Source organism: Mixophyes fleayi, chromosome 5, assembly GCF_038048845.1.
Source record: "Mixophyes fleayi isolate aMixFle1 chromosome 5, aMixFle1.hap1, whole genome shotgun sequence".
Lineage (NCBI taxonomy): Eukaryota > Metazoa > Chordata > Amphibia > Anura > Limnodynastidae > Mixophyes > Mixophyes fleayi.
The window spans coordinates 219,954,256-219,980,687 of record NC_134406.1 but is presented as its reverse complement, the minus strand read 5'-3'; the positions used below and the strand labels follow the sequence as shown (position 1 = coordinate 219,980,687).

General features: G+C 39.0%; 1 protein-coding gene across 1 annotated transcript in view; it reads left to right on the top strand.

Annotated features, from left to right (window-relative positions):
* The window catches only part of PRKDC (protein kinase, DNA-activated, catalytic subunit), a 144,042-nt gene extending 118,960 nt beyond the window's left edge, over positions 1-25,082 (top strand). The window contains exons 58-67 of the mRNA XM_075213494.1: positions 894-1,092; positions 1,238-1,305; positions 8,597-8,817; positions 8,971-9,063; positions 9,523-9,612; positions 11,286-11,357; positions 12,249-12,450; positions 19,092-19,280; positions 20,505-20,644; positions 24,447-25,082. Of these exons, the coding sequence (XP_075069595.1) occupies positions 894-1,092; positions 1,238-1,305; positions 8,597-8,817; positions 8,971-9,063; positions 9,523-9,612; positions 11,286-11,357; positions 12,249-12,450; positions 19,092-19,280; positions 20,505-20,644; positions 24,447-24,648 (1,476 nt within the window). The 3' untranslated portion in view covers positions 24,649-25,082. The remainder of the gene's footprint in view (positions 1-893; positions 1,093-1,237; positions 1,306-8,596; positions 8,818-8,970; positions 9,064-9,522; positions 9,613-11,285; positions 11,358-12,248; positions 12,451-19,091; positions 19,281-20,504; positions 20,645-24,446) is intronic.
* The last annotated feature ends 1,350 nt before the right edge of the window (positions 25,083-26,432 follow it).

The following is a 26,432-nucleotide window of genomic DNA, read 5'->3' as shown; positions in this document are numbered from 1 at the left end:
ACTCCTTCCCTTCTCTCCTCTTCTCTTTCATTTCTCTCTCCTTTCCTCCTCTATGTATTCTCTCTCTTTCTTCCTCTTTCTATAAAACCTTAGGTCATCTGTCATTACTAAAATTGTTAGACTGGTTGACTTAGTATCCTCTTATGTTTCATGCTGGTGGCTGATATTGTTTCCTCCTGTATACTTATGTTATCAGTATGCACTTTGTCATTTGTCCTATGCTGTTCTCATGACCTTGCAAAAATAAAACGTTTATAAAAAAAAAATCATTTGGTTCAAACAGAAGTAGAAGATTGGGCATTCTTGGCTGAAAAATGTGGCGTGCCTGGATGTTAGCCATAGAAAATGGCTCATTATTTTTTAGCTAACAACTAAAGCATTCTTTTTCTAGGAATTCTCTACTCTTTTAAAGTGTCTTTGGGCCTCTATTACTATCCTGCATTGCAGTAACATTCAACATATTTCACAGCTAGTGTCTGTTCCATTTCCTGGCTATGACTAGTCCCTCCTGCTACTGAAGATCTTGATATTGTGCACAGAAGAGACTTCCTCATCCCCCTTCATCTTTATTCTCCCAGCTATTCAGATTGGTAACCTGAAAATGCTGTAGAAACGTGCCCTCCATTTGGCAGTGCTCTAGCACTTAAAACTAAATACCTGCTGCTCAATGGATATTCAGACCCTGGCATTTCCCATTCTTTTTGGCACAATGAACGCACAAGTGCTTGAGGACAAGGGCCACGTACCGCACCACCCTTTGTATATTTCTGGGAATTTGGTGCGTTGCCAACTTGAAATCTACCACCACTGTAGATTCAGGGTGAGAGGGTGTTTGTTGTGTTTATATTGTGAAGAACATCCCATTATGTTTATTTGTAATCATGTAATTTCAGACCTATGCAAAGAAGTTTGACATCCTTTGTGGAAAAGATGGTTCACAACTTTGTCATAAAAAAGCTGAATTTAATAAATTGGTGAATAATATAAAAAGTGAGCAAGGTCAAAAGAAAGAACCAGGAAATTTAAAGGAATATTCTCCGTGGATGAGTGCTTTTAAACCACAGTTTTCCAGAAATGATCTAGAAATTCCCGGTCAGTATTTTGTGGTGGTTTGAATCTTAAAAATCACTTTATTAGGTATGAAAATAATCTGCTATGTATTATACATGTCTGCATAAGATTTTGACTGGTTTTGTTTTGTTGTTCTTGAAATGACACTTTTTGTTTTTTGTTCCAGGTCAGTATGATGGCAAAATGAAACCTATGCCTGAATATCATGTGAAGATATCTGGATTTGATGAACGGGTATGTTTTCGTTAGGTTGCATACAGTGAGAGTAAATGTTACACATTAGAATTAATTTAATTTCTCCATCATTTGTTCTGGGGGACACTTCTACCTGGACGATGAGGTGAGATTGCAGGAACTGGACACTTACTGGTTAAATTCTGAAGACTGAAGCGTCTCCCCTCTCCCAACCCCACTTATCCTCTGTTCACATTAAGTCCCCAAGGAGTCGGGCAAGTTTTTGTTGTATGCGCAGCCTGATTTCAATTTAACTTTAATTTCTTCTGTTTTGCTAAGCTACATTTCCAGCATTCAGGCACGTCACTCCCATGTGGGAGCATTCCAAGGTCTGTGGAGATGGTGCTGTCTGACATCCCACCTCTCTACTTCAGTTATGTATGTTCAGAGACCATGTAAACGCCAGCAGGTTACTCAGATTCTCCTAGATGACAATTCAGATTCAGAATTCGGTTTGCAGGAACAGGGGGAGCTGATAGGTGCCTCTTATTGCAGGCTCTCCTGTACAGGACAGCCGAGGCACTGGAATCGAACAGGTGGATTTTGATTTCTTAAAAATACAACCTGGTTCCAAATCAAATGATGGAGTTCCTGGGCCTAGTCTTCTATACCAGGAAACAGAGTGTCTACCTTTGGAAGACCAGATTCTGACTCTCCAGGTGTTCTGGACCACAGAAGCCCATCATTTCCTTTCTGCATGAAGTTGATGGGGAAGATAGTCTCCATTTTCAAAATGGTTCCGTACTCCAAGCTCCACTCTTGGCTGTATCTTGAGTAAGTGGTAAAGGCCCAGCCTTCTGTATGCTTTTCAGCTCATCTCACTGGAGGCACATCTGTCTCTCAGGTTGTGGTTGTGAGCAGACAACTTATATATTTTCCATCTTCGACAGGATCATTGTGACAATGGATGCAAGTCTTCAGTGATGGCGAGCTATGACGTACATTCGCTTGCATTGTCTTTGGTCCAAGGATGAAGCAAAGCTCCCTTTCAAGCTTTTGGAACTCAGAGCGGTGTCTGTACTGAAGAGCAAGCCTGTCTATACTCTGTCAGACAATGCCACGGCCATGGCATACATTGAGGAGGGACCAAGTGTTTCCTAGTGATGAGGGAGCTTTTCTGCATCTTGACATGGGTGGAACTCATTGTGCAAGCAACTTCAGAAGTGTACATTCAGGGTGTGTAGAGGCGGATCTTCTGAGCAGGAACTCCATTCTATCGGGAAAGTGGTCTCTTCATCCGGAAGTATTTGCTTTACTGGTGCAGAAATGGACCCAGCCGCTGGCTGATATATGATGGCCTCCAACTACACAAAAATAAGGTGCCCATGTTGTACTCCAGAACCAGCAATCCATTGGTATTCCTAGTGGATACCGTGACAGTCCCTTGGAACTTCAGTTTGGTCTAGTTCTTTTCCCCAATTCCAATGCTCCCTCTCGTCCTCAAGAAGGCCAAGAGGGGAGGGGGTCCCTGTGGCTACAGTTTGGCAAAGAAGAGCCTTGTACATCAAGGTGTATATTTACTAAACTGAAGGTTTGAAAAATTGGAGATGTTGCCTATAGCAACCAATCAGATTTTAGTTATCATTTATTTACTACATTCTACATAAGGGTACGGACGATCGGTGGTGATTACACCGACAACACTTACCACGACATCTTGCGTCCGGCTGGCTGCTTCCACGACGAGGATCCATCACGACTCTTTACTGAAGCGACTTCAATCAATCCCTTAGACAGAAGACGCCGGATGCACTGGATGACGTCACTGACCTCGCCGACGCTGTTCACGCTGCTCTTAAGGGGGTAATGTATCTATGGGGCCATGTACAATGTAGAAACCTTTGCAAAGTACGTTGTACATGGCCCCATAGTTACATTACCCCCTTAAGAGCAGTGCGAACAGCGTCGGCGAGGTCAGGGACGTCATCCAGTGCAGCCAGCGTCTTCTAAGGGATTGATTGAAGTCGCTTCAGTGAAGAGTCGTGATGGATCCTCGTCGTGGAAGCAGCCAGCCGGAATCCAGATGTCGTCGTAAGTGTTGTTGGTGTAGTCAGCATCGATATGCTGACTACCACCGCTACATTATGGCTACATTATGACAGCTAGAATCTGATTGCTGATTGCTATAGGCAACATCTCCACTTTTCCAAACCCGAAGTTTAGTAAATCTAGCCCCAAAAGTTAGATGGATGATGGCAGATCCAGGATGACGAGTTCCTCTATGGGAAGATCTAATGTTGCATGGTTTTTTCTTACACCAGAACCTTTGTCATCTGGCTTTAATGGTGTGGCTGTTGAAGCCAAGAGCTTGAAAGCCAAAGGATTGTCTGAAGGAATTATTCAGATTGTCTTGAAAACTGGTAAGCCAGTTTCTGCACAAAGCTATCATAGGATGTGGGAGACTTATGTGATTTGCTGCAAATGCAGGAGTTTCTACACTTCATCATTTAGGCATTTGTAACCTTTCTGCAGGACAGACTGTATAGTGGCCTTAAGCTTAGTTCCATTATGGTTCAGGTTTTGGCACTTAGGAAGAAATTGGCCCTGATTCCAGACCTTCTTGCAGGGTGTTCTACAAATCCACTCTCTGTATATCCCTCTGACGGTGCCATTAAATTAATTATTTCAGCTCTTCAATTTCCTCCATTGGAACCTTTGGATATGACTGAGTTAAAGTATTGGACTAGGAATATTACTTTCCTTTTAGCCATTTCTTCAGTTAGATGGTTTTAGAATTAGGGGTTCCTCAGATCTCCCTTCTTGATTTTTCACAATAAGAGAGTGGTCTTGCAAACTACTCTGTCGTTCCATCCTAAGGTGGTGTCAGGTATCCACCTTTATCAAGAGATACTTTTTCCGTCTTTAAGGGGTCTTGTTATTCAGATGGCCAGGCACGGCTGGCTCTCCTTGCTGTGGCCAAAGGGCTTAGAATGTACCTGAACAGGACTGTTGTTTGAAGGAATGACTCTATACTGGTTCTCTAGGACACGCAGATGTGGGGTTGGTCAGCATCAAAACAGAGTTTAGCCAGAAGGGTCATTGTCATTTATTTATATAGCTCCATTGATTCCACAGCGCTGTACAGAGAACTCATTCAAATCAGTCCCTGCCCCATTGGAGCTTACAGCCTAAATTCCCTAACATACACACACAGACAGAGAGAGAGAGACTAGGGTCAATTTTGATAGCAGCCAATTAGCCTACTAGTATGTTTTTGGAGTGCGGGAGGAAATCGGAGCACCCGGAGGAAACCCATGCAATCACGTCAGGTCCATTATTCAGCAGGCTTACGCTTGTTCTGGTCAGCCGGTTCCAGAAAGTGTTTTTGCTTACTCAGCTAATTCACTGAGTGATTCCTGTTTGGCCCTCACAGGACTTCAGCTAAGCAGTTGTGTCAGTCAGCTATCTGGTACTCTGTGTCCACACGTTTACCAAATGTTTTCATTTTTTATGTGTTCGCTTCCAAGGATGCTAGCATTTAACGGAAAGTGCTGTGTTCATCTGTTTCTGAATGTTCTCTCTCCTAGGGGCAGCATTGCAACATCCCTAAGGTAGCAGTGTCCCTCAAGTAAGGTGATGGAGAAAAGAGAATTTTTATATTTACATTACATCCATTTCTTCTAATCCATCTGGGGTACACTGTGCTCACATTCGTTATGCTCAGTGTTTAGTTCTGTTGTTTTGATGGTGTGTTTGGTTAGTATTCTTATTTTTACCCTATCCATTGGGGCTTTGCAAAATGTGAACTTGAGTGAATGGGGTTGGGATAGGGCATGAGATTCAGTCTTCATAAGCCCTTACCTCAACCCCAATGTAGCAGTTGACCCCCAGATGGATTCGGAGAAATGGATTTAATGGAAGTATAAAATAATCATATTTTATTATAATCTTTATTTTGAGTCATGTAACAAAATTTCCTACAAAGGCATACTTTGTGTGAGAATGGAAATTGACGCTATAAATGTTTCTGTCTGTTGCCTGAAAAAATATTTTACTGGCAAATAGACTTGTTGTTCTGTGCATTTTATTAGCAAAGTGCGTGTGCATGAGCCAGTAGAGCTGGAGATGCGTTTAATAGCATATGTTTCTTTTGCACTTTTTCCTATCCATAAAACTTACAGTAGGCATTTACCATTATATAATGCATGCTAGAAAAACAAAGGAATTGCACTCATAAGGTACTGTCCAAGTCAATATTTGACAGTGTTATTCCCTTAACCAATATAATTAATCTTCTTTATCTATATTACTTAGTAATAAATCAAATAAAGTTTGCTTATCACCAACAGCATTGTGGGTAAATTTTTGACCGCTGAAAGGAGAAAGCGGTCATATGAAATGCAGGTAAACCCCAACAAAGAAAATAATAAATTGCACAATCCTTGTTTGATAATAGGCATGGAAGAAACATTATGGTCCATGTAGGAAGATGGCCCCTTGGTTTGCAGTAGAAAGGTAGCTAGAGAAAAAAAAAAGCAGGAACCTCCAATAGAACAAATGTTTCCAAGGTAAATCAGAAAATGGATACTGTCTTATCTGCCTGAGGCTGCAGTATAGTATCTCTTCTCTAGAGACTGCACTGCCTTCGTCTGATCCTGCCTGCCAGGGATTAATCCTTCACCATTACTCCTGGAGGTTAATCACCTGTGTCTGACCTTTAGAAGACTGCCTTTCCCCGCAATCTAAGCCACTTCATCAGTTGTATTTGCTGAGGTTGGTCCATCAGGGTAAGGCTGGGTACACAGTACAGAAAATTTCTCCCAATGCGATATTGTTAATGATTTTACCAACGACTGAAAGTCCCGATCAGCATTCAGATTCATGTGTACACACTATTCACGTTATACAAGTTTTACCTTCAGATCTGTGCTCTAGATCTGTCTTAACCATCTTGTGAAATCAGCAAATCGTGCAAGGGTCTACAGAGCTTTGTGCAGCATTGTATTCTCCCTATGTGTTAAGGAACAGGAAGTTGTATAGTTTCTTTTTAGTAGCAGAATTCCTACAACTTTCTTACTGCAAACCAAGCTGCCATCTTCCTTTCATGGGCGATAGTGATTTTTCCATGTCTATTATCAAGCAAGCGTCAATAGACCATTTTTCCTTATTTTTTTGGAGTTACATTTTAACTACAAACACCAACAGCCTCCTGTTAGAATAGAATATAGAGAGACTTTGCAGTGTAATTGTGGGTCAGGTAATTTTAGATACTAAAGAGTAAAAGGCAGATGTGACAAATAACAAGCCAGGTGTCTAGGACCCCATCCCTAGTTGTGGACTGGTTTGAGTCTCGCTATGCAGTTTGGTTTATACGGACATGGTTTAATATAATGTTCAGTATAAATCTTCTTGTCCAGAAAATTAATCCGGAGTTCTATTAATCATAAAGTCACTTAATACTAATTATGGCAATTGCAATTCATATTTGCGTAAGGCACACGAAGGCCCAAGAAAATGCATATTTTGGTCCGATCAATTACATTACTGTCAAATTCTGTGTTGGGCAGTCTTAAAATGTGATGGGTAGTCCAGTTGCTGTACTCAGAAGTTCTACAACATCAGTGATGTCTTCCAGACATAGATCTCATGGCATCTTGGGGCAACAACATATCACCTGTTAACTGCACTTGGGCAAGAGACCCACAGGCTGCCCTTGTTGATACCTTCTTGAAAACCTCCAGTTTACAACTTGGAGGTCTCGCTGGTGTATAATTTTTTCCTACAGGACACCAGGAAGCTCTATATGGAAGCCATTTGAGCCAAATTAAGCTTGCTGAGATGCTTATGATAGTCGGATCTTGTCAATATGTCAGTCTATCATTACAACTGGAGAGTGTTACTGTGAAGGTGTGTCCCTTTCATCACCTTTCCTGGCAGCCTTATGACATTACACAAGATTTTTTGCTGCAAGGTTTAGATGAGAGCTTTGAGGCATTTACATATAATTGCTCTATTGCCCGTTATGGGTTCTTCGCTGTTATGTGTTTCTTACATATCAGACTTACTTTATAGTATTGACGTCCAAATGCATTTCCTTGCTGTGCAAACAAAGTTGACTCCTGTGGTATCCATGTGTTGGGTTTGTTCAATATGACATTGGTCATGTCTGCAAACATGCATTACGTTTTACAATGTGTTTGCTTTTTTGGGGGGCAGTGTTTTGCAGCCCTATTTTTTCACGTTAAGTGTTCTGACTTTTCCTTTTTTTTTTTTTTTTTTGCTTTGTTTTAACAAGCATCTTTCTTGATGATGACACTCGAGTCATCTGCACGAACATAAAGCTGTTTCAAGGAAGGGGATATTCTTACATGTGAAATTAATTTCTTGGAGGCCCGTATTGTCATTGCAGTACCGTCCCCCCGGTTTACAACTTGCTCTTTCCTTTTCAACTGCTCCATTTTTACTATTTGTGATTTTACATTGCGCTTTGCCAATCAAAAAAATGGCTTCGTCTAGCAGGACTGTGTAGAAGTGAGAGTATGAGTCAAGTTAAAGCTTCAGTTTTGGATTGTCTTGCCTTCCAGGGTCGAATCAATGGAACCCAGTCATGTGTCCTGACATTAAGGGTCATTGTGGATATCATAGGGTATTTTGTGTGATATCAGTGATGTAGTAATGCTTTAAATGTTCTTTGAGGTAAACAGAGGACATCCTTAATAATGTAATGTAGTGCAACCCTACTAGCCCAGATACCTGTTTTGTTGTTTTTTTTAATAGCAGTATAACATATATACAGATAATAAATATACACACCCTTTTTAAAATTGTAGGTGTTTTGTGATGCGACGCTTGAAATCAAAATGCTTCATGTGAGACCTTTTCCACCTTTATTGTAGCCTTGCAACCAATAGAAAAAAATAAACAAATAATAAAAATTCAAGCCTACAATATCCTGCTTGCATAAGTGTGCACTCCCTTTCATAATGGGTCTGTAGCTGGGTTCAAAGTTAACAAATCACATTCCAAATTATGTTCAAATGTATTTAGCATACAGGGGATCTAATTGTTGAAAGGTATCAATCAGGATATTAAAAAATGTCAAAGGCATTACATGTACCATGGAACACAGTGAGCGCCATAATCAATAAGTGGAGAAAATGTGACATAACATTGGCAAGATCAGGATGCCCCTCCAAAGGTGATGACCGAAAAAAAACTCATCAGAGAGGCTACCAAGATGCCAACTGCAACATTAAAGTAATAGATGTGTATAGATAGATAGATAGATAGATGTAGATATATAACGTTTAAATTTGTAGTTATATTGCTTTTTTTTTATTAATTTTGAAAGGTGCAAGTTATGACTTCCATAAGAAAACCCAAACGCATTATTATTCGGGGAAATGATGAGAGAGAATACCCATTTCTGATAAAAGGTGGTGAAGATTTGCGCCAGGACCAGCGCATTGAGCAACTATTTGATGTCATGAATATCATCCTTTCCCAGGATGCTGCTTGTAGCCAGAGACGCATGCAAATAAAGACATACCAAGTCATACCCATGACAACACGGTATGAGTTTTTATGTATTATATAAGTGTGTTTTATTAGCTTGTAGTTTTCACTTACTCGTTTTCTAATGCCATATAGCCCAAAACTATGTTGTAGTTCATAGACTGTGACTGATGTATATTTTTTTTTCGTCTTTTTTTTTTTTTTTTTTAGAATAGGAATGATCGAGTGGCTGGAGAACACGTGCACTTTGAAGGACTTTATTTTAAAAGCTATGACTGAAAATGAAGCAAAGGAATTCTCTGGGTATTACAATGCATTAAGTAGCATTTTCATTCTAGTACATGCAAATGAAACTATTTTCATGTAGTGCACTGAACTTAACTATAAATGATAAGGAGAGCGCATGGGCATCTCAGGGCATCAGCATCTCACATATTGAAGACCCGAACTGGCATAATGTCATAATTCTTTGATCGCTATAATAATGATGAAACTTACAAAATATGTTTCTAGTGTGTAGCTTGCTAATTTGTGGTGTTAGTTTGTGTAAATGAGTGCAGTTTGGGCAATCAAATGTTTAAATCCACTGCTGCACACAGAGAGCACATCTGCGGCGCTAATTTTTCTATTGTTTTATTTTAATATGCATGTTGTATATATAAATGTTCTACTTCACATTCAAACAACAGATCTTTATCACAAACACAATTATTTAAGTAAAAGAATATCTAAGAGAATTATAGAATTGTTTTTTATTTGCAGTAAAAATAGTCCACATAAGCATTATGACGTCTGGCTAACCAAGATGGCTCAAAAGGAAAAAACTCATCCACCGTATATTGCTATGTACATGTAAGTAGATATACCTGCATATGATTTTTCTTTTTGTTTGTTTTAATGGAACTTATAAGTACATTAATATTTTGCAATTTATTAATCTTGGTAATTAGCAACACAATATATACAATGTATATGAAACTTTTACATTGTCTATAACAAAATACTTAAATCTGCACATACAAAATGCTAGAGAAATATAATCACTTGCATAATATTATAAAAAATAAATAAACAATGAAAAATCAACCAAATTAATTTAACACAACATAAAATAATTTCTGCAACATTTTTTTATGTGTTCATCTGCTCCTGCCTGAAGCTCCTGTAGTGACACTGCAGTGAATGGGCAGTGTGGTTTCCTGGACATGTGTAGTGCTCCATCATCATCGGCTATTTATATAGCGCCATTAATTCTGCAGCGCTGTACAGAGAACTCACATCAGTCTCTGCCCCATTGGGGCTTACAGTCTAAATTCCCTAACACACACACACACACACACACACACACACACACACACACACACACACACACACACACACACACACACACACACACACACACACACACACACACACACACACACACACACACACACACACACACACGCTAGGGTCAATTTGATAGCAGCCAATTAACCTACTAGTATGTCTTTGGAGTGTGGGAGGAAACCGGAGCACCCGGAGTAACCCCAGGCCATGGTCGGGAATTGAATTCATGACCCCAGTGCTGTGAGGCAGAAGTGCTAACCACTAAGCCACCGTATTGCCCCAGTGTTGTCACAGTTGATGTCCTCTGAAGCAATAGGAAAACTGTGTTATCCATTCACTCCTGTCTCACCTTAGGAGATTAAGAATACAAGTAAGGTCTGAGAAATACATTACTAGCTGTCCTATGTGACGTTAGCCACTGTTAACTATTACAAAAGCCTATCCCGCCCAATACCTCCAAGGATGTAGCCGAGCACCTAAAGCAAAGTTTTGACTGACACATATGCAGCAGACGTCATTTACTCCATCGCTTTACAAACAGCGTTTCAACAACCCAAGGTTGAGAACCAATCGTAAAGCAAAGGAACCAGCAGGCTCACTGTATTTCAAAGATTAATCATTTATTCAAACATGATGGCTGACAAAGGGAACATCTCCATAGGTGCCCTGAAATGATATGATTTGTAATCACTGCTGGTATTTCATGGTATAAGATGTTTGTCTATTGAAGACCTGTGAGTATGGGCTGACTCATTTGCTTTATGCTCTGTAAAAGCCAATTTAGTGTGTGCTGGGGTATTGAGCCAAGACATGCAATACTGTGGTGACACTGTTCATTAAACTGACAGTAAACTGCTGGAGTATCATAAGAGTTCATTACGCTTTTAGTGACAGCCATGTCCTGCTATGTGATATTGTACAGGGTGAATAGAATTTATCTCTTGACAGAAAGGTAATGTTTTATCATTATTATTAAATTTGAAAATGGTCTTACCTGCACTGAAGACCCTGGAAGGTGTTTCTTTAAAGACAAATGTTTTAAAGATTGTGCATTACATATAATATTATCCTTAGTGAATCTACCATTAGGTGTAGATTAGACTCACTACTGCAAGACTTGTTTATTTTTGGTATTTTATGGAGTCCTGTCTGGTGGCTTTCTAAATTGTAAACCCAAAACTGTCTCTGTTTTACAGACACGCCGATCGGGCTTCAACAGTCGCATCGTTTAGAGAAAGCGAAGCTCTTACTCCTGGAGACCTATTAAGGTAGTAGATATTGTGCTGAGCTGCTGCTCTATCTAAAAACACATGTTTAGGTCTATTTGTCAGCAGTATTAATCTTGTGTGTATGTGCGTGTACTTATGTATGTGTGTGTATATATATATGTATATATATATGTATATGCACACAAACAAACATCTACACACACATCTATCTATATCTATACACACACCTCTATCTCTATGTATGTATGTATGTGATATATATATATATATATATATATATATATGTGTATTTATTACATACATAGAGAGAGAGGTGTGTGTATAGATAGATGCGTGTGTTGTGTGTGTGTGTGTGTGTATATATATATATATATATATATATATATATATATATATATATATATATATATATATATATATATATATATGTGTGTATATATATATATATATATGTGTGTGTGTGTGTATATATATATATATGTGTGTATATATATATATATATATGTGTGTGTGTGTGTATATATATATATATGTGTGTATATATATATATATATATGTGTGTGTGTGTTTGTGTATATATATATATATGTATGTGTGTGTATATGTGTATATATGTATATATATATATATATATATATATATATATATATATATATATGTATAGATAGATAGTACCTTAATCTATCTGGTGTCACTCAGTAGTGGGTCTGCTGGACATGCTAATTCTGAGGAGTGATCACCTGCTGCTACTATTCCATCATGTTATCTTTTTATCCATTATATTTAATGTAATAATTCATATAGATTTTTTTATACACTGATGTTTTTTTTTTCCTCACCGTTTAATCTTTATGGTTTCTTTTTATACCAACTTTTAAATATCTACAGCTCTGGGGTGTGTGTATACAACATATGTGTCCTGTTTTGTAGGAGAGCCTTTGTCAAGATGAGCACAGCTCCTGAAGCGTTTCTGGCTCTGCGCTCCCACTTTGCCCGCTCTCATGCGTTGCTCTGTATTAGCCATTGGATTCTTGGCATTGGAGATCGACACCTGAACAACTTCATGGTCAATATGGAGACTGGTGGAATGATAGGCATTGACTTTGGTCATGCTTTTGGGACTGCTACGCAGGTAACCTGAACCATGAGTATTAGTGAAGTGGGCATTTGATGGTTTTCATTAGGATGCTGCGTTATTTTGAGTGACCATAAGTAGGTTACCAACAAAAGATTTATAGACTATTGTATTATTTAAAAGCTAGATACTAATTTTATAGATAATAAATCACCCATCCCCTTTAATAAATCAGCTCCCCAGTTCTTCCAAGATTTCCAATAAGGAATCTTTGATCAGCAGTGTCTCAAAACTCCATTAGCACGGGCAATAATGGAGTTTTGAGCACGATAAATGAGACCCATAATATAACAAATATTGAGATACTTTGCAAAAATTATTAAAATCAGAGAATTGTTCTTACCTGCCATCTTTAGGTTCACTTTTGTTGTGTTGGACATGGTTGCGCCTCTGTTTGTCCATGTCACTTCTCATCGGCAGCCACCAGCACTGATTCTACCTATCACACCATAACTCTAGCTGAGGAGAAGGAAGGAGTGGAGAAGTGGAAGACGAGGGAGAAGGCATGGTGCAAGAGGTTGGGGTTGTGGGGGCAGATGGGAGAAAAAGAAGGCGGAACAAAGGAAGACATACACGCAGAAGGGGAGAAAAAAAAGGACAGACAAACAATTAGGGGTTGCGGGCAGAGTCAAACACAAATGGGGAGGAAGAGACAAATGAGGAAACATTGGTACACACACAAACTTGACGATAGATGTACACACACAGTGCGGGCGAGGATAGAGGCATGCACACACAAGGGGAGGAGCAGAGCACATGGGAAAACAGAGCAAGGTACAAAAAATTTGGAGACAGAGAAACCAACACAAAAGAGGATACAAAGATAAACAGGGTGGGGCAAACAGCCGCAGACACAAACAGATGGTGCGAATCGGTTGGGAAGTGCAGGAGACGGGAAGCTACTCACATTGTTTTCTGCTGTCTTCCACAGGCTGGGACCTTGCGGAGCACATTCATGTCCCAGCCTATGCAGGAAGAGAACAGAGGGCACACAGAGGTTGTCTCAACCTTGCAGCCATAATCCCACTAAGTGCAAGAAAAAAAACACACAAACAAATTAAATAAATTGCGAGGGAAAATAATCTAAAAGTTCAGGTAGTGGCAGCAATAACTAATATCAGGGATGGATAAGAGAATTTTACATATTATCTGAGATTTACCCAGTGAAGAGATGTAAATCAGTGATACTGACAGCAGATAATAGCTGGAGGTGAATGAGGCAGTGGTCGCCTGTGAGAGCCCTTGTACCTCACCTTACAGAGGCGCTGCTTCTTCTCCTCCGTGCTTTTGTGCTCATGTTTGGGGTCCTCAGACATGTAACACAATTCTTTCAGTAAAGTGATAGCCACACCCCTACATTAGGTTGGCCACACCCACTTGGCAAATGTCACTCCCACTTACGTGGGGGGCGCCGGTGCCCTGTCTCGCCCAGGGCACTAAAATGTTTAGTTACGGCACTGCACTAACCTGACCTCTGCTCCCTCCAGGATAGAGCAGCAATGTCCTGGGTGGTGAGGTCTGTATGTGTGGCTTTCCCACAGTTGAACTTTTCAACTCCTTAGTAAGAGCTCAGTTCATCCTAAGAGAAAGGACAGTGAAGGTACAGTCTGAAAATGCCACGGCCGTTATCTGAATAACCAGGGCAGCGCCAAGACCAAGTCCATGAAGAAGAGCGGTTGAATTATGCGTTGGGCATAACAAAATGTTCCTGTCATCATAGATGTGTTCAATCCAGGCATGTCCACACATTTATAAAACTCTACAAGTTTCAAACCTTTGCATCGGAGATGCAGTGTGCAGCTCTTTACGTCCAAAACTAGCATCAGAGGGCACCCTCCCTTAGGGACAGTTTAGAACGTTCCCCAGGATGAAGGAGAAAATTGGATTTCTGTACTTATGTGAACTCCTTTTCTCTGAAACCATGGGGGACATTGGACTTCCTCCCTTTACGCTCTTCTTTCTGTTTTTTTGCTGTTCTGTTTCTTTTTGTAGTTCAAAGACAGTTTAGCTATTTCTGGTTAATTTAAAGTGCCCAATCTCCATTTCAATACACTCAAACACTTTTCTCTGATTCCATGGGGAACACTGGGGTATTAAGGACAAAATTCTCATTTTCGTCTTAAATCTATTAACTGTGGATGTGCATCTCTAAACCTATACTGACATCTGGTGGAAGTTTCAAGAAAATAAAAGGCACTATGTAATTCCGGACAAAATGCTCTTACTTAGTATCTAACCCTTGATCTCCCACTGACATCACTTTGTGTTTATCATGTCATAGCATTTGATCTCTTAGTCGTTTTCTCACAAGAACCTCACACTGCATATCGTCCGCTAGGGAGAAACTCATGGACCTAAAGGTATCCCTGATTGTCCCTAATGCAGACTTGTACAGCTGTACCGCCTCATTGTTTCACAAACGTCTGCCTTCAGCTTCATCCGCTGATCTCCTCATCAATAGGCTGCCCAAGTCCAAACAAGCTCCTGACACCTTGTCTAAAGATATTCTGCTCAGAGTATACTTTTTTCACATTAAAGAGCAGATCCTTAAAGCGGCGTTACCTTCCACCTCTAGTTCAGTGGTTCTTGGAGATCTTCAGATTTTCCTAGACATTCCTCACACCTTGAGGGCAGCAAACATCGAATACAAGTGGGGCTTTCCAGTATCTTCACATTCATTAAATTATCAGAAATAAGCATGACTATACTGAAAGTTTAGGAGATCCCAATGGAGACCACAGCTCTTAAATAGATGTGTAAGGAATGGTCTTTTTCTGGGTCCTGAGTGTTTTGCTCTACTCTCTTCCTTAGCTTATAATATGCGGCCATGTGCTTTGTCCTCTATCTTTCTATACTCCAAGGCCCCGTGTCCGTTTCAGTGACCATTAGATACTGGACATTAGGTGTTCCATAGTTCCATTTTTTTTGCACAGGTTAATTTTCAGTAGATTGTACTGAGGGTTTTTTCTACCAAGGATATTTCAGCTGTAAATTTAGTCAGCTTATACTTATACTTAAACTGTTAATGTTGTTGATATAATTTAGTAGAGTACCTATATGTAACTAGTTATTTAAATATAGTTCATTTACATTAAGGCCTTCCCTGTAAGCTGGTACTTTTGATAACAACGTTAGTTATTGCTTTATTACCTTACTAGTATTTTGTTTAATCCAACATTGTGTCAGGGTGGTTTAGTTTTACATCCACCCCCATTGCATTGCCACATATGTTCTCTCCAATGGTACATTTTATCAGTATAAACGCTAAAGGTCTCAACTCCCTGAATAAACAAAGGGTTAGCCCTCTATTTCTTTGCCGCACAGAAAGCAGACATTGTAGTCATTCAGAAAACCCATTTCCGATTCATTATCCCCCTCAATTTACCAATTATATGTATCCCACCTGCTACACATTTAGTGGCCTCTTTAAACACAATGGCATTGCTATCCTAATTATTAGCAATTGCCCTTTTAAGCTTGAAAAGACAGTTGGGGATAAAAATGGGCGCTATCTAGTACTTGTAGAGAATATGGAGCCCACTACACTACCCTGTCTCTGTATGCATGCACCTAACTTTTTAAGAAAGCCTTTCAGGAACTTCAAAAAGTCAAAAGGGTGGTCCTCTATATAATGGGCAATTTAAGTGTTGCACCTGACCAAATTCAATCAAACCTTGTCCACTTCTAAACAAACCCTCAAAAGTGCCCTTAATCTTTACCTGGCTTTTTCCTAGCTGAATATGATTTATATGATGCTTGGTTTGCTAAACATCCTAATGTCAAGGACTTCACCTTTTACTCACATGTATATCTGTCTCATACCCACATAGACCTCTTATTAACTGCCAAATGGTCTTTATAGCCTATTGTAAATAGTGACATATTGCCTATTACTTGGTCTAACTATGCTCCATAGGGAACCCATTGCTAAATCTCGCCCACCTAGACCCCGGCAACTAGGTGAGTATATATTGTAGAAGATGGGGAAATATATTATGCAGGAGGTAGTTACAAACAAACACTCCAAAGGACATCCGACCAAGTTACTCACTGGTCTACTTTAAAGGCAATAGTGAGAGGACCAGTGAATCAAGCTACAGCAAGAATTTGGAAATTAAACTCTGAAGTCCAATTGCCATATGAGGATACAGTTCTAGAAGCTCCGCACAAAAAGGACCCAACTAACCCTAAACTTAAGGGTTGACCTGGTGGAAGCTCGGAAAAGGCTGAATACACTTTCTTTTTAACACATTAAACGGGCTATTGCCTGCCTTAGCCAGAATTTCTACACCTTAGGTAATAGGGTGAGCAAACTTCTGCCACACAAACTCAGGGGGGGGAAACGCCATTAATTGTATTAAACACCTAACTAATAGCTTGGGAGTTAAGATCACAAACACATTAGAAAGTGTTAATCAATTTGCTTCTTACTATGAGACATTATACAAACTCAAAAATAATGATTTGTCTCCTCAGCCTACAGAGCATATTATCAGATGGATTTGCTAATGGCTTTTACTCCTCCTTCCAATTGGAGCTGATCTCCATTTTGAGCAACTAAATCAAGCAACTAGGAACATCTAGGAATAACGGTTTCCTTAAGGAAATGCTAGAGGGCCAAACCTGGTAAAGATCCAACTAGTTGCAAGTCACTCCACTAGATCTTAATCCCTTGGTATTGCTTTCTCTGGATGTGGAGAACGCCTTTGACATGCTACATTGGATGTTTTGAGCTAGGGTCCTTGCCAGGTTTGGATTTAAAGGCCTTTTTCAGGATATCCGCACAATGTACAATAACTCCTCAAATTTTTAGCAATGGATTTCTAGCCTCAATCTTTGACATATCGAATAGGACCTGATAGGGTTGTCCCCTGTCCCCCACTCATATTCGCACTAGCCATTGATCTCATAGCAGAAAAAATTAGAACAACTGACTAAATTGAGGGCGTCACTACAAAATCTGTTTATTTGCAGATGGCGTTCTGCTGTTCATCCCCAAGCCAGAGGCATTGAGCCTGCCCTTCATAGTCTTCTACAAGAATATTAGTAAGCCACGTATTATAAATGGATCACTATTAAAATAGCGTTTGCTTTTGGAATTCCTCAGGATCCTTTACAAGCACTTAAATCTAAATATAAATACAACTTGCAAAACACTTCTCTGAAATATTTAGGAATATTCCCTCAGACTCAAATCAAACTATAGATGTAACTGCTTGGCACTTAACTGCTTGAAACCGTTTTATTCATTGACAAAATCAGGCGCTAACTATGAGGTTTCTTTAGCTGGTTCGAATAGCGGGCGTCAAAAGATGCTCCTCCCCAAAATATTCTTATCTTTTACCATATTTTTCCCATATAATCCCCTCAAAACAGGAAGTTAGATTTACAAGTTTCCTTGACAAATGTCAATTGGGACAAAATCTTCCAAAACATATTTAAAAAGTCCAAATGTATAAGCCATTCTCGTATGCTTTAACAATTATTCATAGGTTATACTATACTCCTGATAAACATCATAAAACTTGGCATAATGTATCTTAAGTTTTGTTGGAGAAATTGTAGTGAGGTTGAGAGCTTAATTTATGTTTTTTGGAGCTGCCCTGCAGTGGACAATTTTTGGATAGAGAACATAGAAATACAAAACTGGCCCTATATAACGTCACATCTTAATTGCCACAAGATTTGCATTAGCCAAATATTGGAGAAACCCTGCCACTTCCCTCTCTCTAAAAATATATATATATATATATATATATATATATATATATATATATATATATACAGTGATCATTTCTACTTTTATTGCAAGCAAAATGATTGAAGTACTGCTCGTTTGATGGTTTTAGGAAGATTTTAAAAGTTTGCAGTAACATTTCATAAATAAATTTTACAAAGTAAAGCCATGATTTACCAAAATTGTGTATATAGATTAGAGCTGTTCACTGACCCCCGTGTGTTGGTTTTGGATCTGGATTAACTCCGTGTTGTGGTTTTAGCAAAACCTCCCTCATGTTTTTGTTTTGGATTTTTTTTTTTTCCCAAAATCCCTTTTTTTTTTTTTTTTGCTAAAATCACAGAACTTGGCTTTTTTTTTTTTTTTTTTTATCCCTACATTATTATTAATTTCCAATCATTTCCAGTCAATTTTTGTCAAGTGACAAGAACACTGTTACCCCTCCTGTTACTCTTTGAGCAATGGCACTGGAGAGTGACAAGAACACTGCTACCCGTTTCTATGTGAGCAATGGCGCTGGATCTCCTGGGGAGGGAGGTACTTATAGAATTCAAACCCGCGACATCCAACAACGCAGCAATGACATTTTTTCAATTCAAATCAGAGGACGCTCGAAAGTAACTAGCCGGCTTGCGAGCATACTCGGATCCCCTAAGTTCGGTTGGGCTTGGTTTTAGAAAACAGAGCCTTGGCATCTCTAATATAGATTACTACTTAATGTATGTTATTTGTTTTGTTATAATTTACTGGTGCGCACACCAATGCTCTAACTTTCCAAAGTTTGTGAAGAAGTAGTAGTTAGATCTTTATTAAAAGCCTTCAGAAGTGCTGATTAAATACTGTGGTGATGCACAGTCTTCTGTCGCAGCTGTTAATTCTTTTTTTTTTTTTTTCCTTTTAGTTTTTGCCTGTTCCAGAATTGATGCCTTTCCGCCTTACCCGCCAGATAGTAAATCTGATGCTGCCCATGAAGGAAACTGGATTATTTGATTCTATGATGATACATGCATTACGGGCCTTCCGACTAAATCCTGACCTCCTTATTAGCACAATGGATGTGTTTGTAAAGGAGCCCTCGTTAGACTGGAAGGTAAACCTCTTTATTCTGTGTTCATGTAGTGTGGTTTTTTTTATCACCAGGATAATTTACTAAGACACAAAAAAAAACATTCAAAATACATATGCTGCTTTTATTGAAACTAATAGAATTATGGCACAATAGTGTTCTCTTAATTAATGTTTTTTTTAAATTACGCCACACAAGAATAGACTTGTAATGGAAGTTTTGTTGTGGGGCATCCAAATAAATAATCAGCCTTAATGTGTACATGCATATTTGTTTATGTAGCAAATAAAAAAAGTATATATATATATTCATATATACAGTATATAAACCCACTTTCTGTTGGATTCTCCAATGAGTATGAATCCCTGTCTGTCTTTGCTACACTGTTTATATATCAGAGAAGAGATTTTTTTTATTAATAATTTGAAACTAAATGAATTTAGAAGCCATAACTCCAGACCCTGGTATACTTCTGCAATATTGATCACTTCTTTCCAGTATTTGGTGATAACCGGACATTCCAAGCAAATACTGTAGAGTGTTCCTACATCAGAGTTGCATCTCCAGCAGAGTCATCTTGCTTAGTTGGTATGGGCATCTGTACCACCTAGCCAAGATCTTAAAATGTTATTCAAACATTGAAACACTTGAGGAGTTTGCCTGGATGAATTTTAATACTTTAGGCTATTGTGAGTCACTAATAGAGATTGCTAAATTCCAGACTTTGGCGTCCCAGGCAGCACAGTAAACAGATTTTCAACCAGGAGTTTATAGATCTTGGAGATTAAATGAGTTGGGCACTATCTGGCTGTACACAGATCCTCCGAAGGGAACAGTTCCCTCCGTTGCTTAAGACGTGCCTGCATATATAAACACAAGTCTGAGGCGGGTGAGAATTTATATATATATATCTTATGCCGTACCCATGTTGTCTTTGCCAATTCTGCAGGGATTTACTTTAATATATCTTCTTCTATCTTTTTTCTCACATTAGTAAGTGCCCAATTTATAATCTATAAGAAATGTAATAAACACTTTCACTGTATGCTCTCCGACAATTGTATTTATTAAATCAGGAAAAAAGAAAAGCAATAATAATGTTGTAATATTATTGATAATCAACCATGTCAATATTTTGACAACTTATTTAAAGTACACTGAGAAAGAAACAAGATAATTTATGGAATGTTCTTGAATAATGTAAAAATACTCATATATGTTCTATTCTTGTCATTACCCTCCTCTCAGAATCATGAGGCCAGGCAGATGAAGAAGAAAGGAGGCTGGTTGAAGGACGTTAACACTGCTTCGCAGGACTGGTATCCAATGCAGAAAATCAATTGTGCAAAACAAAAGTTATCTGGTGCAAATCCAGCAGAGATTACATGGTAAATCCTTAAAACAATGTATCATCTGTAAATTAATTTTCTAACCAGTTTCTTTTTTTGAGCCTTCTAACTTCTGTCTCTACTTCTTTGGTTTTACACAATTTACCACAGTTCACATTTGTCAGGACAGTCACATACTTGACCTCTTCTTCACTCATATGTTTGTAGGAAATAAGAGTGTGAGAATTTAGATACAAAGGCTAAGATTCTCCTTATATACACCAGTATTGGAGCCTACACAATAAAGAACTGCATCATATCTCTGCAACATTACAACCTCTTCTCTCCTCTATCTGCTCTTTACTGACCATTAACTCGCTGCTGTGGAATATGTCCATCCATGTTGTACTAATCAACATCCCTGGAACACTAAAATTCTTAAATAATAGTGTGTAATGTCATTGGAGAAAAAATAATTCTAAAGAGCTCCTACAAAGTGTCTTACAAAAGGTTAGCGATGCTCTTTATGGCTGTGGAAATCATTGGGAAGAAAGACAAGGATCGGTTTTCGCATAAACAGCTCTTTAGTTATTTTAAGATGTATCTAGAATGTGGAATGTGCAGGTGGAGAGGATTTTACAGACTTATTCAAAAGAAAAATCAGACAGAATTGTGAATTACTACCTGACAACCGCCAGTCTTCCATACCACAGAATTTGCCCTCATTGACCATCGTTCTTTGAAAGTGGAAATAGTCTGTCTGATCTCTCCAAATCTCAGTTTAACATCTATTCTCCTGATCCAGCCGTGTCTCATCTCATTTCTACTATGTCATCTATATTTATTCCATACTTAATATTTTTGTTAAGCTTTTTCCTTTCTGCTTGCATGTTCCTATTTTACTTAACTTTGCTGTTGTCAAGTTTTTCATTAAAAAACGTTTTTAAGCACTTACTAAAATAGCTAATAACTTACTTCAAATCAAAAGGTCACTCTTTCCTATTGATATTACTGGAGCTATCCAGTACTATCAGGGGTCACTGATACTAGAATATAAGAAATTAGATATACCAGACAGTGCACCAACTGTTGATCCGTCTTTTTGACTGATTCTTCTGTGGGTTTCAGTCTGGTTTCACTGCACCTCATTATCTTTCTGTTGCTATAGTACAGTGCTCGGTCCTTGGATTCTTATAGTCTCATTCGTTACACCTCTTCATAATCAACTAATTAACACTTCTCTATATGCTTATAATAACAAAAAACATCTGTCCACTCCACTCTCTCAACCATAATGATTAATGCTGCCCAGTTGTCTTACTGCTGTCTCCTCTTCTATATGTGAAAGTGGTGCTTCCGTTCTGACCTCCTCATGTTGTCTATTGAAAATAAATTCGGTTGAGTGGTTTGGTTTTTGAGACATTGAAGTCAATAAAGCAGCCTTTTCTCTATTTTGGGTGTTGACGTTCTGCCATTTACTCCACTATTCTTTAGCTTTATTCCATGTACAAAAACTGGATTCAGATTATTTTATACCCAAACATGCCAGTAAAGAAGCAATGGAAAGGAAGAGGTTGCAATGAAGAATAATTGATATGGGAGAGGAATTTTCGTAACACATGACAGGAGTTTGGCCTGTATAGTGGCATCGCCTCTTGACACCTTCAGATGATCATCTTTTTAGAATGTGCAGTTTACTTGCTCTTTAAGACGTATATTTGCTTTTCACAAGCACATATTAGAGACTGTACTACTGAACCGGGAAGTATACATGAAACTAGACTGTTTACACTTAAATAAATTTCTCCTTCAGCAGTAGTAGTAGACATGACATTATTCCTATTTCCCACGTTCCTCTTCAGTTTGCAAAGGATGTGGGCGCAGGGCTTTTTACTCTTTTATATTATATTTATTTTTTTCTTGTACAATCTTAGTAATGGTTTACTCCCTCCATCCACCTGCTTCCTTTGGAGTAGTCCCTATCCCCTCACTCTATCTGGCTTCATACATGGATCAAGTGCATCCATAACCGCCTAGGTTCAGGAGGGTCATCACTGTTTTGGACCCCTGAAGCATTGCTGGGGCTTCTCTCCTGGTCACCACAGTATCCTGGGTAGAAAGGATGGGGGAGTTTCTTTGATTGTGATGCAATGCAGTGCATCCCTAATTGGGGGCCAGGCAGATGCCTCATTCAGCATTTTAAGATGGCGATGTGGAGGAGTGGCCTGTTAAAGCGTGAGTCTCCAGGATGTGTCCTCTGGAGACACCCCCTTGTAAGGTGCAGGTACAGAGGTTGGTGCTTTAAGAGTGATGGGATGACCGCAGCGTGTCTACAATGCTCCAGGTTATCAGACCTGTTACAGCCCCTGTTTCCACAGTCTTTTTCGGCATCCATATTTAAAGTCTACTACAGCTGCCTGTACAGGGACTTATCAGTGCAGCCTTCCTAGGACACACATTTGTGCCAACTGAGGAAGATCTACCCTTTAAAAGGGTCTTTTGTCCTTGCTAATCTTGCTCTCTAGCTAGCCTAGGAAGTGAGAGGGCACCAGTGTAGTACATATTTAGATAATTGCCCTGCTTGAAAAAAAAAAAAAAAAAAAAGGGCACTAGGCTCCCAACTTTGGTGGTCTACAGTGCCAAATACTAGACTGTTACTTGTAGGAAAACATCTCACCCCCGATGTTGCTTGAGTCACTTAACAGTCAAAAAGTAATTGCCAGGGGATGATTAGGTGCATCCTCAGTGCTGGTTGTGTAGTTTTGCACTGACCCAGAGTGGGTCTGGTCCCTCATACAGTCTTTAGAATGTATTTCCTCTGTTCCAGTCCTAATGGAGGAGGGTCTAAACACCGCATCATAATTTAGACCTTGCTGTAGGCCTGTTCTTCCAGAGATTTCTGCCCTAAGGGCTTTGATTATTTTTCTCCAGAGGGACCTGTCATAAGGTAGAACAGATACAAACAAGTTTCTGGAGGAGTTTGTGGGGCTGATGGCATACTTGACCATGGTGGTACGCCACAGGGTGTGGGTGGCCACCAAATTGTCAGCTCATATATAATCCAAATCTTACAAAGTGGGCGGCATTGCTCTCTACGAAAACCGCATTTGATAGGAAGTCCTTCAGGAGGTTCTTCATTCTGTGCTTTCCTCCCCTCCCTGTGAGGGTGGCTTTAAGGACATCCCAGTCTATTGTCCTCCTACTGCTGAAGGAGAAAAAATAATTTTTATATTCACTGGGGTCACAGATCAACTCATCCAAAAATATTTGGGATCACAGACTGACCCACCGGAAAATGCATGGTGTCTTGTCCACTCTGCTCCTTTTTATGGCGAGTTGTAAGGTGGGAAGGAGCAGGTGCATTATAAATGTGGCTTTATAGTTCTCTGCCTCCTAGTGGTGAAGTATAACCCTTCATCTGTGTCCCGCTATGTTCTTGGAGACAGAGATTTAATGGTATAAAATCCCTCAGTTGTACTCTATTTCACCCCTCTGCATGGTTGTTATGAGGGAAGTGCTTCTCCAGCTAAACATGCAAAACATCACTTACAGGTTGGCATACTTACTCTGTAGAAATTTATTGTATCGATTGGGAGCTTCAAATACATTGACAGGGCCAGTGCGCATATGATGAAATCCAAAAGTAAAAAAAAAGCAGAGAAATGGAGTGGAGGGTTTGAGTTATATTTAACGTTTTAATAGAGCTACAGAGGAATGTGAAATGTGAGGTTTAATTGTACTTTAACATAATATAAATACTGTGTATATATATATATAATGTGTGTATATATATATATATATATATATATATATTTTTGCTTAGCGGTTGGAATTGGCTACAAATGTTTATTTTTTTTTATAGTGAAGAACTGCGACTGGGGCATGAAAAGTCTGTGTCATACAAGGAATTCCTGGCTACTGCACGAGGAAACCAGGATAACATAAGGGCAAAGGAACCAGCCGATGGACTTACTGAAGAGACACAAGTACAATGTCTTATTGATCAGGCTACAGATCCTAATATCCTTGGCAGAGTTTGGCAAGGGTGGGAGCCTTGGATATGATAATAGTTTCAGAAGATAAATGATGTAGACATGTTGGCTGTAATATTTTGTTACTTGTTATCCGTTTTAGATGTGATCACCCGAAAAAAAATCGCCCAGACAAGTCATGGTTTCAGTGGAATCCATTAATGTAAAGATGTTTTTAACAACCTTTCATTTTCAGTGGTTAGAGACCTGCCCATGACTCATTGCCGATAATCCACTATATATACACCTACAAGTTCTCATATGAATTGTATCAGAAAAAGGAACAGTATAAAATCCAGGCCCTATGTTTACTACATTGACGATGTACGCTCCACTGACACAACATTAAAGTAATCTTAGAAGCATGCTTTTTTTTATCAGTATAGTAAGTAAACAACAAATGCAATACATTACATTTTTATGATTACTAGCTTGAAAATAATGAAATAAAGATTTTGTAAAAATGACGATGATTCTCCTCTTTGTTTTAACAAAAAAAGGTAATAAGACTGTCTTGGATATTTTCATATGCCTTCCTTGTTGGTGACAGTAACTATTATCTGAAGCAGCATTATTTCTTTTTGGTGGTTACTTGATTGACACTTTGTGAGCTAAAAATCCCAATCTACAGCTATGATGCACTGTCTCAGTACAACCCATTGGGTTTCCAATCTACACACAATTCGCTTACAGAGGAGTTATCACTAGGACAGGGAACAGATCATTCGTGTGACTGCCCCACTATGATGCAGCAAAGTGTATGGATGCTTATATTGCATATATAATGAGTGGAGGCTGGCGCACTGATTTGTGTGTGTCCAGGTAAAATCTGACTCGTATATGACTAATATTTACAATTTTAATAAACTTTTCTATTTTTACAAAAAAATTCACCATAATTGTCCTTTGATAGTTCATTTTAACATAGTGCCATCTCAAGTACATTTTACAGTTGCACATTTCTTCCTGAAAGGTGCTAGAATAGATTTTATGTAATTAACTGAGTGGTACATTAGGCAGTCTGCAGGTGGAGATGACAAGTGTACGGTCTTCCCCACATTTTCCCCTACAAAATTATATTGCAATGACCTGTTCCTCTGCTAAACAAGCAGAGGGTTCCTTATTGCACTTACAGCTGACTTCAATGGTCTCATACAGATCTTATCCTGGTGACTCCCCAGTACAATGCAGACCAGATTACGAGAAGTTAACTGACCCCAACAGATCCTCAAATCACTGTGTAGCTTATTTTGGTGCCCCCCAGTACAAACAAAAGCTTATGGAGATCATCCAGCAACCATGACCTCTACCTCATATCTCCTGCACCAAGAACCAATTATTCATCCAAATGCAGTGAAACTAGCTTTGATGAACATGAACTTGTCAGGCATAACTGGGTCTCAGTGCCGGTGATCAGCACAATTACAGGCAAGAAAGATATTTTCATTGATTTACTACAAAGTTTTGAAGAAGTTTATCATGTGGTGTGGGTCTAAATTCATTCAACTTGACTTCCTGCAGGACAGATTCAGCAATGGTTTTGCCTTATCTATAATCAAGGTGCATATATCTACGCTGAGTATCTTTTTAGATAACAAATTTGCTTCAGAGAAATTGATTATCAGATTTTTTCCAAGCAGTGAGGAGAATCTGTTCTTCTATTAGGTCATTCATATCTCTGTCCGACCTTAATTTCAGTTCTCAACACTTTGATTCCTGTTCCACTGCAAAAGGTTTCTCTGGGACGGATGACACTAAAGGTGGTGTTCATATTAGCGGTTACTTCTGCCTGTAGGGTTGAAGAATTGCAAGCACCA